Genomic DNA, 13,493 nt, shown 5'->3' on the forward strand with positions numbered 1-13,493 from the left:
CTTAATTGGCCTTTTATGACACAAGGAGAGCGAGCCTAATTAACCACGCCGTGAGAGTGTCATTGAACGTCGCACGGCGAACGCCGCTGTCTCTTTAAAAAAAAGTTCAACGTCGAGAGAAAAGTCTGCGAGAGAGCGAGTCCAAAATGGATCTGAAGGAGCTGGCTGCGAACGCGTTGGCCCAGAATAAGAAAGCGGCTCTTCTGGTCGGCGCAGCCGGAGTCGCACTGCTGGGATTTGGACTCGGATATAAATACATGCGAAAGCCAGAAAAAGCCGTTCGCGTGGGCGTCGTGTCGCAGATCCTCATTCACCCTCTCAAGTCGGGCAAAGCGGTGCCTGTGAGCGTCGCAGAATGCCAGAAAATGGGGCTGAAGGCTGGAGAGTTGGAGGATCGGTGAGTGTGGCTGGACCCGGCAGGTTTTTATTTTTTATTTTATTTTATTTTATCTTAATCTGTCATTAATGTCAGCCGTCACGGTTCCTGTCGGACACTCAGGAGAAAGCGGTTCGAGTTGTGCAGAAACACAAACACGCAACACAAGCCCGCGATTACAGCAATGCTGGGTGGGAAAAAAAAAAAGGAGCAACAGCTCAAAAATAAACACGGAACACGTGTTTGTGCAGATCAACTGGTCTGTTTGCAGTCCGCAGATCAGTTGGGCCTGAGAAGAGGTGTTGGTCGTTACTGTGCGGCTTGAACTTTGAACTCCTCTACAGGTCAGAGCCTTAACTCCGCATAGTTGAAATAAAATAATCCAAACTTTTTGCAGTCAAGTTCATCAGCAACAAGGCACTTCAACGTGCTTTACATCATAAAAACATCACCCAGTCATCAGTTATGAAAGGCAATAAATATTTCATTTTTGTCAAACTGCCATGACGTCACATTTCAAAGATTTCTTTGCCAAAAAAAAAATGACCACAATTCTTTCCAAAATATGTGATAGGCCAAGAAGAAAACATTCATGATGGTTATTGTTTTCGGAAGGTAATCAAAATCATCAATCAAGTAGTTTGGTGGATGCTCCACTTTAATCAACTGCAAATCTGAACGGGTGGATTTTTTTTTTTTCCTCGTCAATGTTTCGGCTGTTTTGTAGTTTTCTGGACGTTTGTCCCAGATCTGTTTAAAATCCCTGATCTAATCTAGTGTAACTTCAGAGTGCGGAGCTTTTCATCGCCCGAGTTTTGGAGTTGATCCAGACATGCTGAATGTTGCAGCTGTGAATGGTCCACCTGTGTGTGTGTGTGTGTGTGTGTGTGTGTGTGTGTGTGTGTGTGTTTGCAGACACTGGCTGGTGGTGACGGAGGAAGGCAACATGGTGACGGCCAGACAGGAGCCCCGTCTGGTCCTGGTGTCCCTGTCCTGCCAGGGCGGCTACGCTACTTTGAATGGACCAGACATGGAGGAGCTGAAGTTCCCAGTGAAGCAGCCTGAGAATCTCATCCTCAACTGCAGGTTTCATGTCCTCCATGGTTTACCTGCAAATTAAAAAAAAAAAAAAAAGATGGGAAAAAACCCACCAAAATCCTAAAGAACAGTTTTCTCACTTTGGGGGAATATATATATATATATATATATATATATATTGTTTTTAATCATTTTAAAAGAACTAAAGGAACTTAGGGCTGAAACAATTAATTGGTTTAATCAAATATTCAAATAATCACTACTGGTCATTTGTTGAAAGAACAACAGAGACAGAGCAGTAATTAGCCCGATTGTGCTAAAAGTACATACATTTTGCATACAAGATTAAAAAAAACATCTTTTTTCTGCAAATATATCTAACCCAGAGCTCTTCAAGTGTCAGTTTCAGATTCACCTGCTTCAAATTCTTGGAAAAAACAAAACAAAAAACACGTCTCCAATCCTCCAGAGGAGGATTTTTCTCTTTCTTTCCAGTCATTCCCAGAATAACAACAATTATATTTATTATTATTATTTTTATTATTAGTAGTAGTATTAGTATTATTATTATATTACATTTTTTTTACTTTGGACCATAAAGAGTGCCACATTACAATAAATGAACAAATAACATGAAATAATTATTTAAATGTATCACTTAAAAAAAAAAAAAGAACAATTATTTCTGTGAATAAAGACAGAAATAATTTGTTGGATATAGAATCAATTATTTGCTGCTATTTAATGTATTGATTTCATTTTAAAAACTAGATGTAATAAATTGTTTTTTGTTCTGGAGCTAAAGCACATCATGAATTAAATTGAACCGTCAACCATCAAACTCAGTGGGCGGGACTATGGCAGGCCCTGGCGTCTGATTGGCTGCTTCAGACGGCGAGTCAAAACAAATCCTTCCGTGTTTGCTAAAACCCTGAGGTCAAATCATGAAACAATCTCCATATTTTCCTTTGCAAAACTCATTGTGTATTAAAGCAGGTTTCAGACTGTGCTCCTTTTCACTTTATGTCTTTATGATGTATTGATTTTAAAATCTTTTTCTTGCTTTGCAGAGTGTTTAGCAAGGACATTCAGGGCAGGAACTGCGGCGACAAGGCGTCCCATTGGCTCACCACTTTCCTCGGAGGCGAGAAAACGTTTCGTTTGGTGCATTATGAGCCTCACATGAAGCCAAGGAGGCCGGCTGAGAGCGAGCCTCTTTACCCCCAGTTTGAGGTAGCCATTAAACGCTGCTGCTGAGTTCAATTCCCAGATATTGCAGCGGGTTCTTACACCAGTATACCCAGTTCGATTGGGGACTAAATTGGCGGCATTTGCTACGTTTGCGGTTCGCCGTTTCAAATGATCCAAAAGCTGTTCATCCCCTTGCCTTCGGAGGCGCCGCATCACAAACTACTGAAGGAAACGACACAAAAATCTGTGAAGAAGACGCTGACCTCAACTCCCGTCTTCACAAAATGTAAACAGAAATGGAGAGGCTTCCGATTTTAGAGGCTGTAGGATTAATTTCTCCCGCCAGCGCTTGACTCTTGCATTTGTTTTGGTTGTATTTAGCCAGAATGCCCAGCGCCTCAGTCCACTTCCTTGCTTTTGGCACGGTCTCCGGTCCATTTGGTATTCACATATGCATTTGAACCGCACCAGAGTTCACTATAACCGAGCCGAGACAGAGGTTTAGTTTTTTTTTTTTTTTGGTCCTCGTCAGAGTAGAGATGCACCGATCCGATATTAATACCATTTGAAACAAGTAATTTTTTTTCTTCTGTTTATTTCTTTATTCATTTTACATTGGCTGTTGTACTAAAAATTTCACTGACTGAACAGATTAGTTTTTTTATTTTTTTTTATTTTACATGTTTGACTGAGCTTGTGAAGCTCTTGGTGTATTTCAGTGTGCTGTACTGGTGCAGAGTTATCAAGTAAATTTGTAATTCAGTACATTTATGTCTGTGCTTAACAAAAAAAGAAGCATTTTACGTCAACTCAGCACTGCTTTTCTGTATCGGATCGGTATCGGCCGATGCTATATCTCAAATATCGGTATCAGAAGTGGAAAAAAAAGTTGGATCACTGCGTCCCTGCGTTGGAGTTCGATTGCGCATTCACACCTACCCCAAGCGAACCGGACTTTCCAGATGAACAAACCCGAGTTTGCCTAAACGGCGCTGGTGTGAATGCACCCTGAGTCTGCTCATCTCCTGGGCATAATTGATTAGTTATTGGGTTTTCAAACCTTTCATCCAGCAGGTGGCGTACCCAGATTATGGGCCCATCATGCTGCTGTCTGAGGCATCTGTTCAGGATCTCAGCAGCAAACTGGATCAGGAGGTCACCACGGAGCGCTTCCGCCCGAGCATTGTGATAGGCGACTGTGAGCCATTCGATGAGGTGTGTTGGTCAGTTGAACAAAAAAAACTCAAAACAAAACTAGAAAACATCTTAAAAAAGCAAAACAAAACAGATTTAAAGTCTCTGCTCTACGAGTATTTGTTATTTTAGCTCCTGCTGCCTGGATAAATTCTCACTCGTCTGTTCCTGACTAATAGCTCGCCCTTTTCAAGGCGAACAGCAGGGACTAAATTTATCTCCAACTGCTTTGCTTTTTCAGGATTCTTGGGAAGAGATCCAGATCGGCAGCGTGAGGCTGCAGCGTGTAATGTCATGTGGAAGGTAACGCGGTTGGACGCTTCGCGCACAGAACCTCCTTGTTTGCCGACAGAGCCAGCTGCAAACGAGCATCCCGGGACAAACGAGCAACAGTTTGATGAAAATGGAGACAAACTCACCTGCAATCAGTTTTTATGTTTTTGTTTCTCTATTGTTTCCAGGTGCATTTTGACCACAGTTGACCCAGAGACGGGTGTGATGAGCAGGAAGGAGCCGCTGGAAACTCTGAAAAGGTGACTGGACAGAAAGTGATGTGTTTTGTGGTTTGGATTGTGCTCTGAGGATTAAACACTTGACAGCTTGTGAGTGGTGGCAGTATGGGATTTAATCCCACTCTCCTTATGTTGAAGGGTGGGACATGAACTGGGATTTTAGTGATAATTTACAAAGAGAGTTTTCAAGAACAGCTTTTATTAGAAGCTGACCCTTGCAGCATTGCAATACTGCTCCTTTTTTAAAAATCACACTGTGATCGATTTGCTTTAATCACAGCTCTGCCAGCTGACATTCAGCTCGCTCTTACAGGCGCTAATTCTTTTGTTTTTGTTTTGTTTCCTAACAACAGGCTATTAATAGCTGCACACTAGGAGAGTTGCCAGGAATAACCAAAGGAAACAGTTACACAGTTTTAGTTTAGTGGGTTTTTTCTGTTCAACACTTGGAGATTAAGGAAAGTTGGTTGCAATCTGCAGCTTTGCCACAAGGTGGCTCTAGATCCTTCCACATAGTTTTTTTCCCCAGTCCGCTGACATTAATATGATTTTCCCTGCCGAAAGCTACTCTAGAGTACACCTATCACACACATCTCAACAATAAGTGTAATAATAATGACCAAAACACGGGAAATATTAAGGGCAGCTAAATTGTCGTTGCGGGACCTAAATAGGACCCTCTCCCCCGTAAACCCATACAAACTGTCGCTGTCGTTACGGTTACCTAGAGACGGACACTACGCTGCCGCGGTGAGCTGCTATCAACCAGTGTCTTTTCAAAATGTCCACCTGATAAAACACTGTCCTTAGAAATAAAACCTCTGGCAAAAATACAGACGGTAGTGGGAAGACACAGGCTAAACAATCACAGTGAAGTTTAATAGGGGCTTTAAAAAAATGTGTCGGCGATATTCAGTGGCGCCCAGTGGGTTTGACTTCAGACAGAATGGGTCAGGAGAGGAACCGCAGAACCTAAAGAACCAAACATCAGTCTCTTCATCCCTCAGTCATTTCCTGAGACCAAAAAATAATATAGATGGTAATTTAAAGAACAAATCATACAAATAGGTTACCGTATTTTCCGCACTATAAGGTGCACCACATTATAAGGTGCACCTTCAATGAATGGCCTATTTTAAACCTTTTTCATATATAAGGTGCACCGCATTATAAGGTGCACCTTCAATGAATTGCCTATTTTAAACCTTTTTCATATATAAGGTGCACCACATTATAAGGTGCACCTTCAATGAATTGCCTATTTTAAAACTTTTTCCATATATAAGGAGCACCGCATTATAAGGTGCATAGAATAGACGCTACAGTAGAGGCTGGGGTTACGTTATGCATCCATTAGATGGAGCTGCGATAAAGGGAATGTCAACAAAACAGTCAGATAGGTCAGTCAAACTTTATTAATAGATTACAAACCAGCGTTCTGAAAACTCCGTTCATTCCCAAAATGAATGAACATCTATTTTATTATTTTCCCCGAGGTAAAGTAAGTGACGTGGTATTTTCGTGACACAGTTTATCTTTTAACAGCAGCAAGGTATAACATATAGTGGAGGGGAACTTTTCCTCGATTCAATAGACACGTAAAAAACAGTCTGATACTGTTACGGTAAATCAAACGTTAGTGCAATCACAATATATATCCACTTCCGCACCATTGATTGGTTCATGTTAAATTCTCTGGCTGCTGCTCTATTCACGTGTTCTACGGCGTCACTGATCGCTTTGAGCTTAAACTCTGCGTCGTAAGCGTGTCTCTTAATAGGAGCCATTTTGGGGTCTTTACACAAAACCCAGTGTGCACCGCGCGCTTCTTCTTCTACGGGGAAAATGAAGTCGGCGTCTGCTTACCGTAGTTGTGAGACCTGCTGTGGCTCAATATTGGTCCATATATAAGGCGCACTGGATTATAAGGCGCACTGTCGGCTTTTGAGAAAATTGAAGGTTTTTAGGTGCGCCTTATAGTGCGGAAAATACAGTAATAGTAAATAAATAAATATTGTGAAAAGAACATTAAAAACGTTTGTAGGAAGAATGTTGATATCTTTTATAAATACAGTGTTTTGTGGTCAATATTATTTCACCATTTTATTAATGTGGGTTGCCAGTTTGGATCAGGCTTCTTATCAAACTGTAAGAATGATAGAAAACATGCTAACAAAAAGCCTCAGACCTGCAGCCCAGAGGCGGTTCTAGACACAGGCTAACAGAAGAGGCTCTTTGTCGCACTTATTTATTAAATGATGAAATATTGTCCTGTTTTTTGTTTCATTCTTTTTAAATTGCCCTGTAGGCAGCAGTTTATTCACATATATGTACATTTATTATTATTGATACTTTAATAAAAAATGAGTTGTACAAGTTTATGTCGTTGGGGTGGGGTTGGGGGGGCCATGACATGTTTCATACCCATCAGAAAGTATGCAGTTGCGCCCCTGTATAGGAATGAAAAAAAAAAAAAAAACAAAGGACAACGTTTTGAACTTTTTGATGTGATTATTTAATTGTTTTGGGGCGCAATAATTACATTTGATACAGTTGATTCTGATAAATTGTTTTTATTGATGAGCACACACACACACACACATTTACAGTGCTGTATTCATGAACATATTAACACAATTCCATAATTCAATGTGCATTTGCTATTTCAAGATATAAATAAAAAAAACATAACTTCATTTAAATTTTTAGGCATTTTATTGTAAAGACAAACTTTGATAATAGTTGTCAAACTTTCGCTACATATTTTTACTTTCAAAAATATTTATTACAGTGTAATATGTCCACTGTGCTATAGACAGCCGTATGAACGAAATCTTAACAGATTAAATTATGTTTAATTTCTTTACATAAACTGTCGTAATACCCTGATACTTAAAATTGAGATATTTCACTTAAAATACACAAAAAGTGAAAGAAAAAAAAGTGCACAGTACATTAAAATGTATTTATATTATACTGGCAACACAGAGCACAGGCAGGGGTTCAGTCTGCTGGTCAAGCTGGGACCAGTTCAGGGACTGGGCCTTCTGAGACATCTGGTTAACCACAGGTTAAAGCGAATGACAAAAATGATCTAATAGTGTAATAGAAAATAATCCCTGATTCATTCACATTCAGGAAAAAAAACAACATATCTTCATCATGTTGGGTCATTGACTAAGCAGCTAAATACTTCAGACTTCTGAACTGTGAAACAGAAGTCTGAAGAAAAACAGCTGCAGCTCTGATCCTTATGGACCTGTCCTGATGAAATCCACCGCTCTCCGCTCTGCTCTCTGGATTAATGTACTTTCAGTCCACTTCAGGTTCACTGTTATATCAAACAAATTATTTTAATCTACATAAATTATAAGAAAAATCTTACAGACAACTGACGTACCTTAAAGTAACCATGTTTGGCCACAGACAACAGCGACTTGTCTTGCGACCTTCTAGGTTACCATGGCAACAATAAACACCCCATTACAGGTTTCTCATGGCCTCTTTAGAAAAACAACACACTTTTAAAAAAAAGTTAGCTACGGTAAGAAAATAGAGTACTTAACAGGGCCAATTTAGTTACAACGGAAATATTTCTCGGTTGTTTAGAAGTTTGTTTCACCACAGAAATGCACAATACTGGCCACAAAGTCAAGAAATTGTGCTCGTAAATTTACGTTATTATCTTTAATTCTTACCTGTGAAAGGTAAAGGCAGTGGGTCCACTTTGTACTGAAACGCCGTTGAAACTAGTCCACGCAGCACGTTCTCTCCACCGCCACTTTCAAGACGGCGGTGATGTAAGTAGGTCTCAGTATATATGTATTCATGCCTATTGTCCAATCAGCGATTTCTCAGATCTCCAACCTGGACATACCTTTTCCATTTTGTTAATGTTGTAGTGCCTCGTTAATGTTGTTGTGTTTTTTAATTTGTTGAAGTGGTTTGCACCTCAGTGCCACCGTAAAATACACGTTATGTGTTGAACGTATGGTGTTTGAAATACAATAAATCTGTAGAATAAAATATTCTGCTCGTGGATTTCAAGAATAATCCAGGGAGGCGTCCAGGAGGCATCCTGACCAGATGCCCAAGCCACCTCAACTGGCTCCTCTCGAAGTGAAGGAGCAGCAGCTTTACTCTGAGTCCTTCCCAGATGACCGACCTTCTCACCCTGTCTCTAAGGGAGAGCCCAGACACCCTACGGAGAAAACCCATTTCGGCCGCTTGTATCCATGATCTCGTACTTTCAGTCATGACCCAAAGCTCATAGATGAGGGTGGGAACGTAGATCGACCGGTAAATGGAGAGCTTTGCTTTTGGGCTCAGCTCTCTCTTCACCACGACGGACCGGTACAGCGCCCGCTTGACGGCAGACGCTGCGCCAATCCGCCTGTCGATCTCCCGCTCCTTTTCTCTCTCATTCGTGAACAAGATCCCGAGATACTTAAACTCCTCCACTTGGGGCAGGACACCACTCGAGTTCAGATCGGGGTGGGCTGTTCCTCCCAACCACACTCCTCCAGGTCTCACTGTCATTGCCCACGTGACCGTTGAAGTCCCCAGGAGGGGCACTCTCCAGTACCCCCTCCAAGGACTCCAAGAAGGGTGGGTAATCTGAACTGTCGTTTGGCCCGTAAGCACAAACAACAGTCAGAACCCGTCCCCCCACCTGTAGGCAGAGGGAGGCTACCCTCTTGTTCACCGGGGTAAACCCCAATGTACAGGTGCCGAGATGGCGGGCAACAAGTATGCCCACTCCTGCCTGACGCCTCTCACCGTGGGCAACTCCAGAGTGGAAGTATGTCCAGCCCCTCTCAAGGAGACTGGTTCCAGAACCAGAGCCATGCGTCGAGGTGAGGCCGACTATTTCTAGTCGGAACATCTCAACCTCACACACTAGCTCCGGCTCCTTCCCCACCAGAGAGGTGACATTCCACATCCCAAGAGCCATCTTCTGCAACCGAGGATCGGACCGCCAGGGCCCCCACCCTCAGCCACCACCCATCACAAACTGCACCCGACCCCTTTGGCCCCTCTCACAGGTAGTGGGCCCATGGGAGGGGGCACCCATGTCTACTCTTCAGGATGAGCCCGGCCGGGCTCCATCGGTAAAAGTCCAGTCACCAGGCGCTCGCTATCGTGCCCCACCTCCAGAGTGGGGCCTCGGTGACCTGCGTCGGGGCGAGGGAACACCAAATCCAAAGTTCTTATCCATCATAAGGGGTCTTCAGGCTCCGCTTTGTCTGGTCCCTCACCTAGGACCTGTCTGTCTTGGGTAACCCTACCAGGGGCATAAAGCCCCATTTCACCCCCCCATGCTCACTCCTTGTTTTGGTTTTTTTATCGAGAGAAAATGTTTATAAAACCTTAAAACGGTCTTTTTACAGTGCAGCGTAGCCTGACGAGAAATTCTTTCCACAGCTATCGACTGTGTAAGCCATCAGAGAAGCACATCTACAAAAAGGCTCCGCTGTTCGGGCAGCTGCACACCGTCAAGAAGACAGGCGTCCTACATGTTGGCGAAGAGGTCTACAAGATCATCCGCTAAACGCAGCAACGTCACATCCAGCCGGAGAAGTGTTTTGATATTAGCAGACTGGACTCCTTGTGCTGCATCTGAATCCCAATCCCAACTGAAATGTGAATAAAGAGCATTCCTATCACTTGCACATTACGTCTATTTATTGATAAACTTTGATGATACTTTATCCTGATATAGCTTTGCTTCCTTCGTACAGAGGGTCTGGTCTCTAGGCTTTTGAGAAAGGATTGCATGAAGTGCTGTTGATACAGCACTTCATGCTGCCCTGACCCACTTAGAGAAGCAGGGGAGCTACGTCAGAATGCTCTTCGTGGACTTCAGCTCAGCATTTAATACTATACTTCCCCAACGTCTGGTGTCCAAGCTAGCAAACCTTGGGCTCCCATCAGCCACCTCCAGTTGGATCCTGGACTTCCTAACAGGTCGCTCCCAGAGGGTCAGACTGAGCCCCCACACCTCCACTGCTCTGAGCCTGAACACCGGATCGCCACAGGGTTGCGTGCTCAGCCCACTTCTCTACACCCTCTACACTCATGACTGTGTCTCCAACCACCTCAGCAACAAGATCATAAAGTTTGCAGATGACACGACTGTTGTTGGTCTCATCTCAGGCGGGAAGGGGGAGCTGGAGTACAGGGATGAGGTGAAGCGGCTGTCAGAGTGGTGCCAAGTCAATAACCTGCTCCTCAACACCTCCAAAACAAAGGAGCTGGTGATCGACTTAAGGAAGAACAAAACGGACATCCAGCCTCTCACCATCAGTGGGACCTGTGTGGAGAGGGTCCCAGTGTTCAGGTTTCTGGGCATGGAGTTGGAGGACAAGCTAACCTGGAGCACCAACACCAAGGAGCTGTTGAAGAAGGCACAGCAGAGACTGTACTTTCTGAGAATACTCAAGAAGAACCGTCTCCCCTCAGACCTGCTGCAGGCCTTCTACCACTGCTCCATAGAGAGTGTGCTCACGTACAGTCTGTGTGTCTGGTACGGCAGTAGCATATCCGTGGACAAGAAGGCGCTCCAGAGGGTTGTTAGGGCAGCAGAGAGAACCATAGGCTGCCCCCTCCCCACTATGGAACAGATTTACACTTCCAGGCTCCACAAGAAAGTTTTGGACATTTTAAATGACTCTTCACACCCTGGCCATGGTCTCTTCCAGCTGCTGCCATCAGGCAAGAGATACAGAGCAATAAAAACCAGGACAAATCGCCTAAAAAACAGTTTTTACCCGATGGCAATCATGGCACTAAATTCAAAGGCATAAGAACTTCTGCTCTTGACAACACTTTGTACACTCCATGTACCTCTGGTGAGCACATGGAGGGCTGTGCGGCCCTCCAAAGAAATGCCACCCCACACCATTACTGACCCACTGCCAAACCGGTCATGCTGAAGGATGTTGCAGGCAGCAGACCGCTCTCCACGGCGTCTCCAGACTCTGTCACGTCTGTCACATGTGCTCAGTGTGAACCTGCTTTCATCTGTGAAGAGCACAAGGCGCCAGTGGCGAATTTGCCAATCCTGGTGTTCTCTGGCAAATGCCAAGCATCCTGCACGGTGTTGGGTTGTGAGCACAACCCCCATCTGTGGACGTCGGGCCCTCATACCATCCTCATGGAGTCGGTTTCTAACCGTTTGTGCAGACACATGCACATTTGTGGCCTGCTGGAGGTCATTTTGCAGGGCTCTGGCAGTGCTCCTCCTGTTCCTTCTTGCACAAAGGCGGAGGTAGCGGTCCTGCTGCTGGGTTGTTGCCCTCCTATGGCCTCCTCCACGTCTCATGGTGTACTGGCCTGTCTCCTGGTAGCGCCTCCAGCCTCTGGACACTACGCTGACAGACACAGCAAACCTTCTTGCCACAGCTCGCATTGATGTGCCATCCTGGATGAGCTGCACTACCTGAGCCACTTGTGTGGGTTGTGGAGTCCGTCTCATGCTACCACGAGTGTGAAAGCACCACCAACATTCAAAACTGACCAAAACATCAGCCAGACAGCATAGTACTGAGAAGTGGTCTGTGGTCCCAACTGCAGAACCACTCCTTTATTGAGTGTGTCTTGCTAATTGCCAATAATTTCCACCTGTTGTCTATTCCATTTGCACAACAGCAGGTGAAGTTGATTGTCAATCAGTGTTGCTTCCTAAGTGGACAGTTTGATTTCACAGAAGTTTGATTTACTTGGAGTTATATTGTGTTGTTTAAGTGTTCCCTTCATTTTTTTGAGCAGTGTATATATGTATATACTGTATATATACACACACACATATACAGAATATATGTATATACCCCCCTTTTATACACATATACATACTGTATATGTGTGTGTGATAATCTATCTATCTATCTATATAGGGCAGGGGTCTCAAACTCGCAGCCTGCGGGCCAACTGCGGTCCTCGGGACGATAGTTTGTGGCCCCCGCCTTAATATGAAAGTTTAATGTTAGTGCGGCCCGCGAGTTTGATATAATTGGCACTTTTCAGTGTTGTGTGCGGAGCTGAACGAACTTACCAATCACGGTGGAGTATATTGCTCTCAGGGGCGGGACATCGGCCGGGCCTATTTGCATTTTCTATTTGTCATTATTTGCATGCCATACATGCGTAATTTCCGCGGCCGCTCCCGCTTCACGTGCTTCAGCATCCAGTCTAGACCCGGAAGTTACTGATCAGTGTAATGTAATTAAGGTTAGGCGCTGTAACGCTTGGGTTGTGTTTAAGGGAGGAGAGGAGGCGACAGATTCGTCAGGATGGTCAAAAACTCCCAACCACACTGGTACTGGGAATTTCACAGTGTTGTCCTTTAATAAACTCTCTTCACCAACCTTACAAAGCCTGGTTGAACGGCTGCTATATTATCAGACATGAAAATTGAGCAGCGTCCAAACAACCCGTAACATTACTAAAAAGTTAGGGAGCTAACATGTCCGCCTAGCACGTTTCTCCCACGCTCTCTACAGAGAAGCCGTGGCGCATACTTCTGACATCATTAGCAATACTAGAGTATCTTAAAGAGACACTACACAATTACGGCTGTTACAGCGCCTGACTACGGCCAAATATGGTAACAGGCAATCGGAAAGGTTCGGCTGAGAAGACCGTGTGTGTGAATGCGGCCCAGCCTCACCCAGACTCTACCTCCAGCGGCCCCCGGGTAAATTGAGTTTGAGACCCCTGATCTAGGGGCTCCGTAAAAGTCTAACATTGGAGGGGAGTAAAAATAGTTGTCGTACAATTATAACTCGTAACTTCCGCTGCCTTGTTTGGATAATTAAAGCTTCTGCTTCTGTGGACGGTAGGAATAATCAGCTCCACGTGTTGCTATAGCCTCAGACTGTCTGGTCTGTGTTGCTGCTTCGCTTCGTGACCCAGTTCATCACTTACATAACTGAGTCAAGATCAGAAATACTCTTTAGGTGGGTTCGCATCAGCAAGGGAAAGAACCCACCCAAAGCGTAGAAAGTGAGAGGTCTGACTTTGATCAGGGGTGATTTGTTTGACTCTCACAGCTGCAGCGCAGCGTCTCACATGAGAGCATCGCTGGAAATGAGAGCAACCTGATGCATCTTTAGCGCAGGCCTGCAAAATAATGGGAAGAGCACGAAACTGGCGGCTTTCTAGCAGTCATTTACTCAAACAGG

At 44.2% G+C, this 13,493-nt stretch overlaps 1 protein-coding gene and 1 long non-coding RNA gene across 3 annotated transcripts; one reads left to right on the forward strand and one right to left on the reverse strand.

The window, feature by feature from the left end:
- Positions 1-90: 90 nt before the first annotated feature.
- On the forward strand, positions 91-9,983 carry marc1 (mitochondrial amidoxime reducing component 1). Of its 2 annotated transcripts, none has more exons than XM_028001227.1 (7): positions 91-397; positions 1,292-1,462; positions 2,485-2,647; positions 3,680-3,820; positions 4,041-4,102; positions 4,261-4,332; positions 9,736-9,983. In XM_028001227.1, the coding sequence occupies exons 1-7, from the start codon at positions 147-149 to the stop codon at positions 9,860-9,862; spliced, it is 987 nt and encodes a 328-aa protein (XP_027857028.1). In that variant the 5' UTR covers positions 91-146; the 3' UTR covers positions 9,863-9,983. The 2 variants fall into 2 exon arrangements, with proteins under 2 accessions (XP_027857028.1, XP_027857027.1); XM_028001226.1 differs by having other exon boundaries at positions 92-397; positions 3,677-3,820.
- On the reverse strand, positions 7,002-8,602 carry LOC114134548 (uncharacterized). The gene is made up of 2 exons (XR_003593404.1): positions 7,712-8,602; positions 7,002-7,642 (listed from the first exon to the last, which is right to left on the reverse strand). It is a non-coding gene; the product is annotated as an uncharacterized LOC114134548 (long non-coding RNA).
- Positions 9,984-13,493: the final 3,510 nt, after the last annotated feature.

Source organism: Xiphophorus couchianus, chromosome 19 (assembly GCF_001444195.1).
Source record: "Xiphophorus couchianus chromosome 19, X_couchianus-1.0, whole genome shotgun sequence".
NCBI classification, from domain to species: Eukaryota; Metazoa; Chordata; class Actinopteri; order Cyprinodontiformes; family Poeciliidae; genus Xiphophorus; species Xiphophorus couchianus.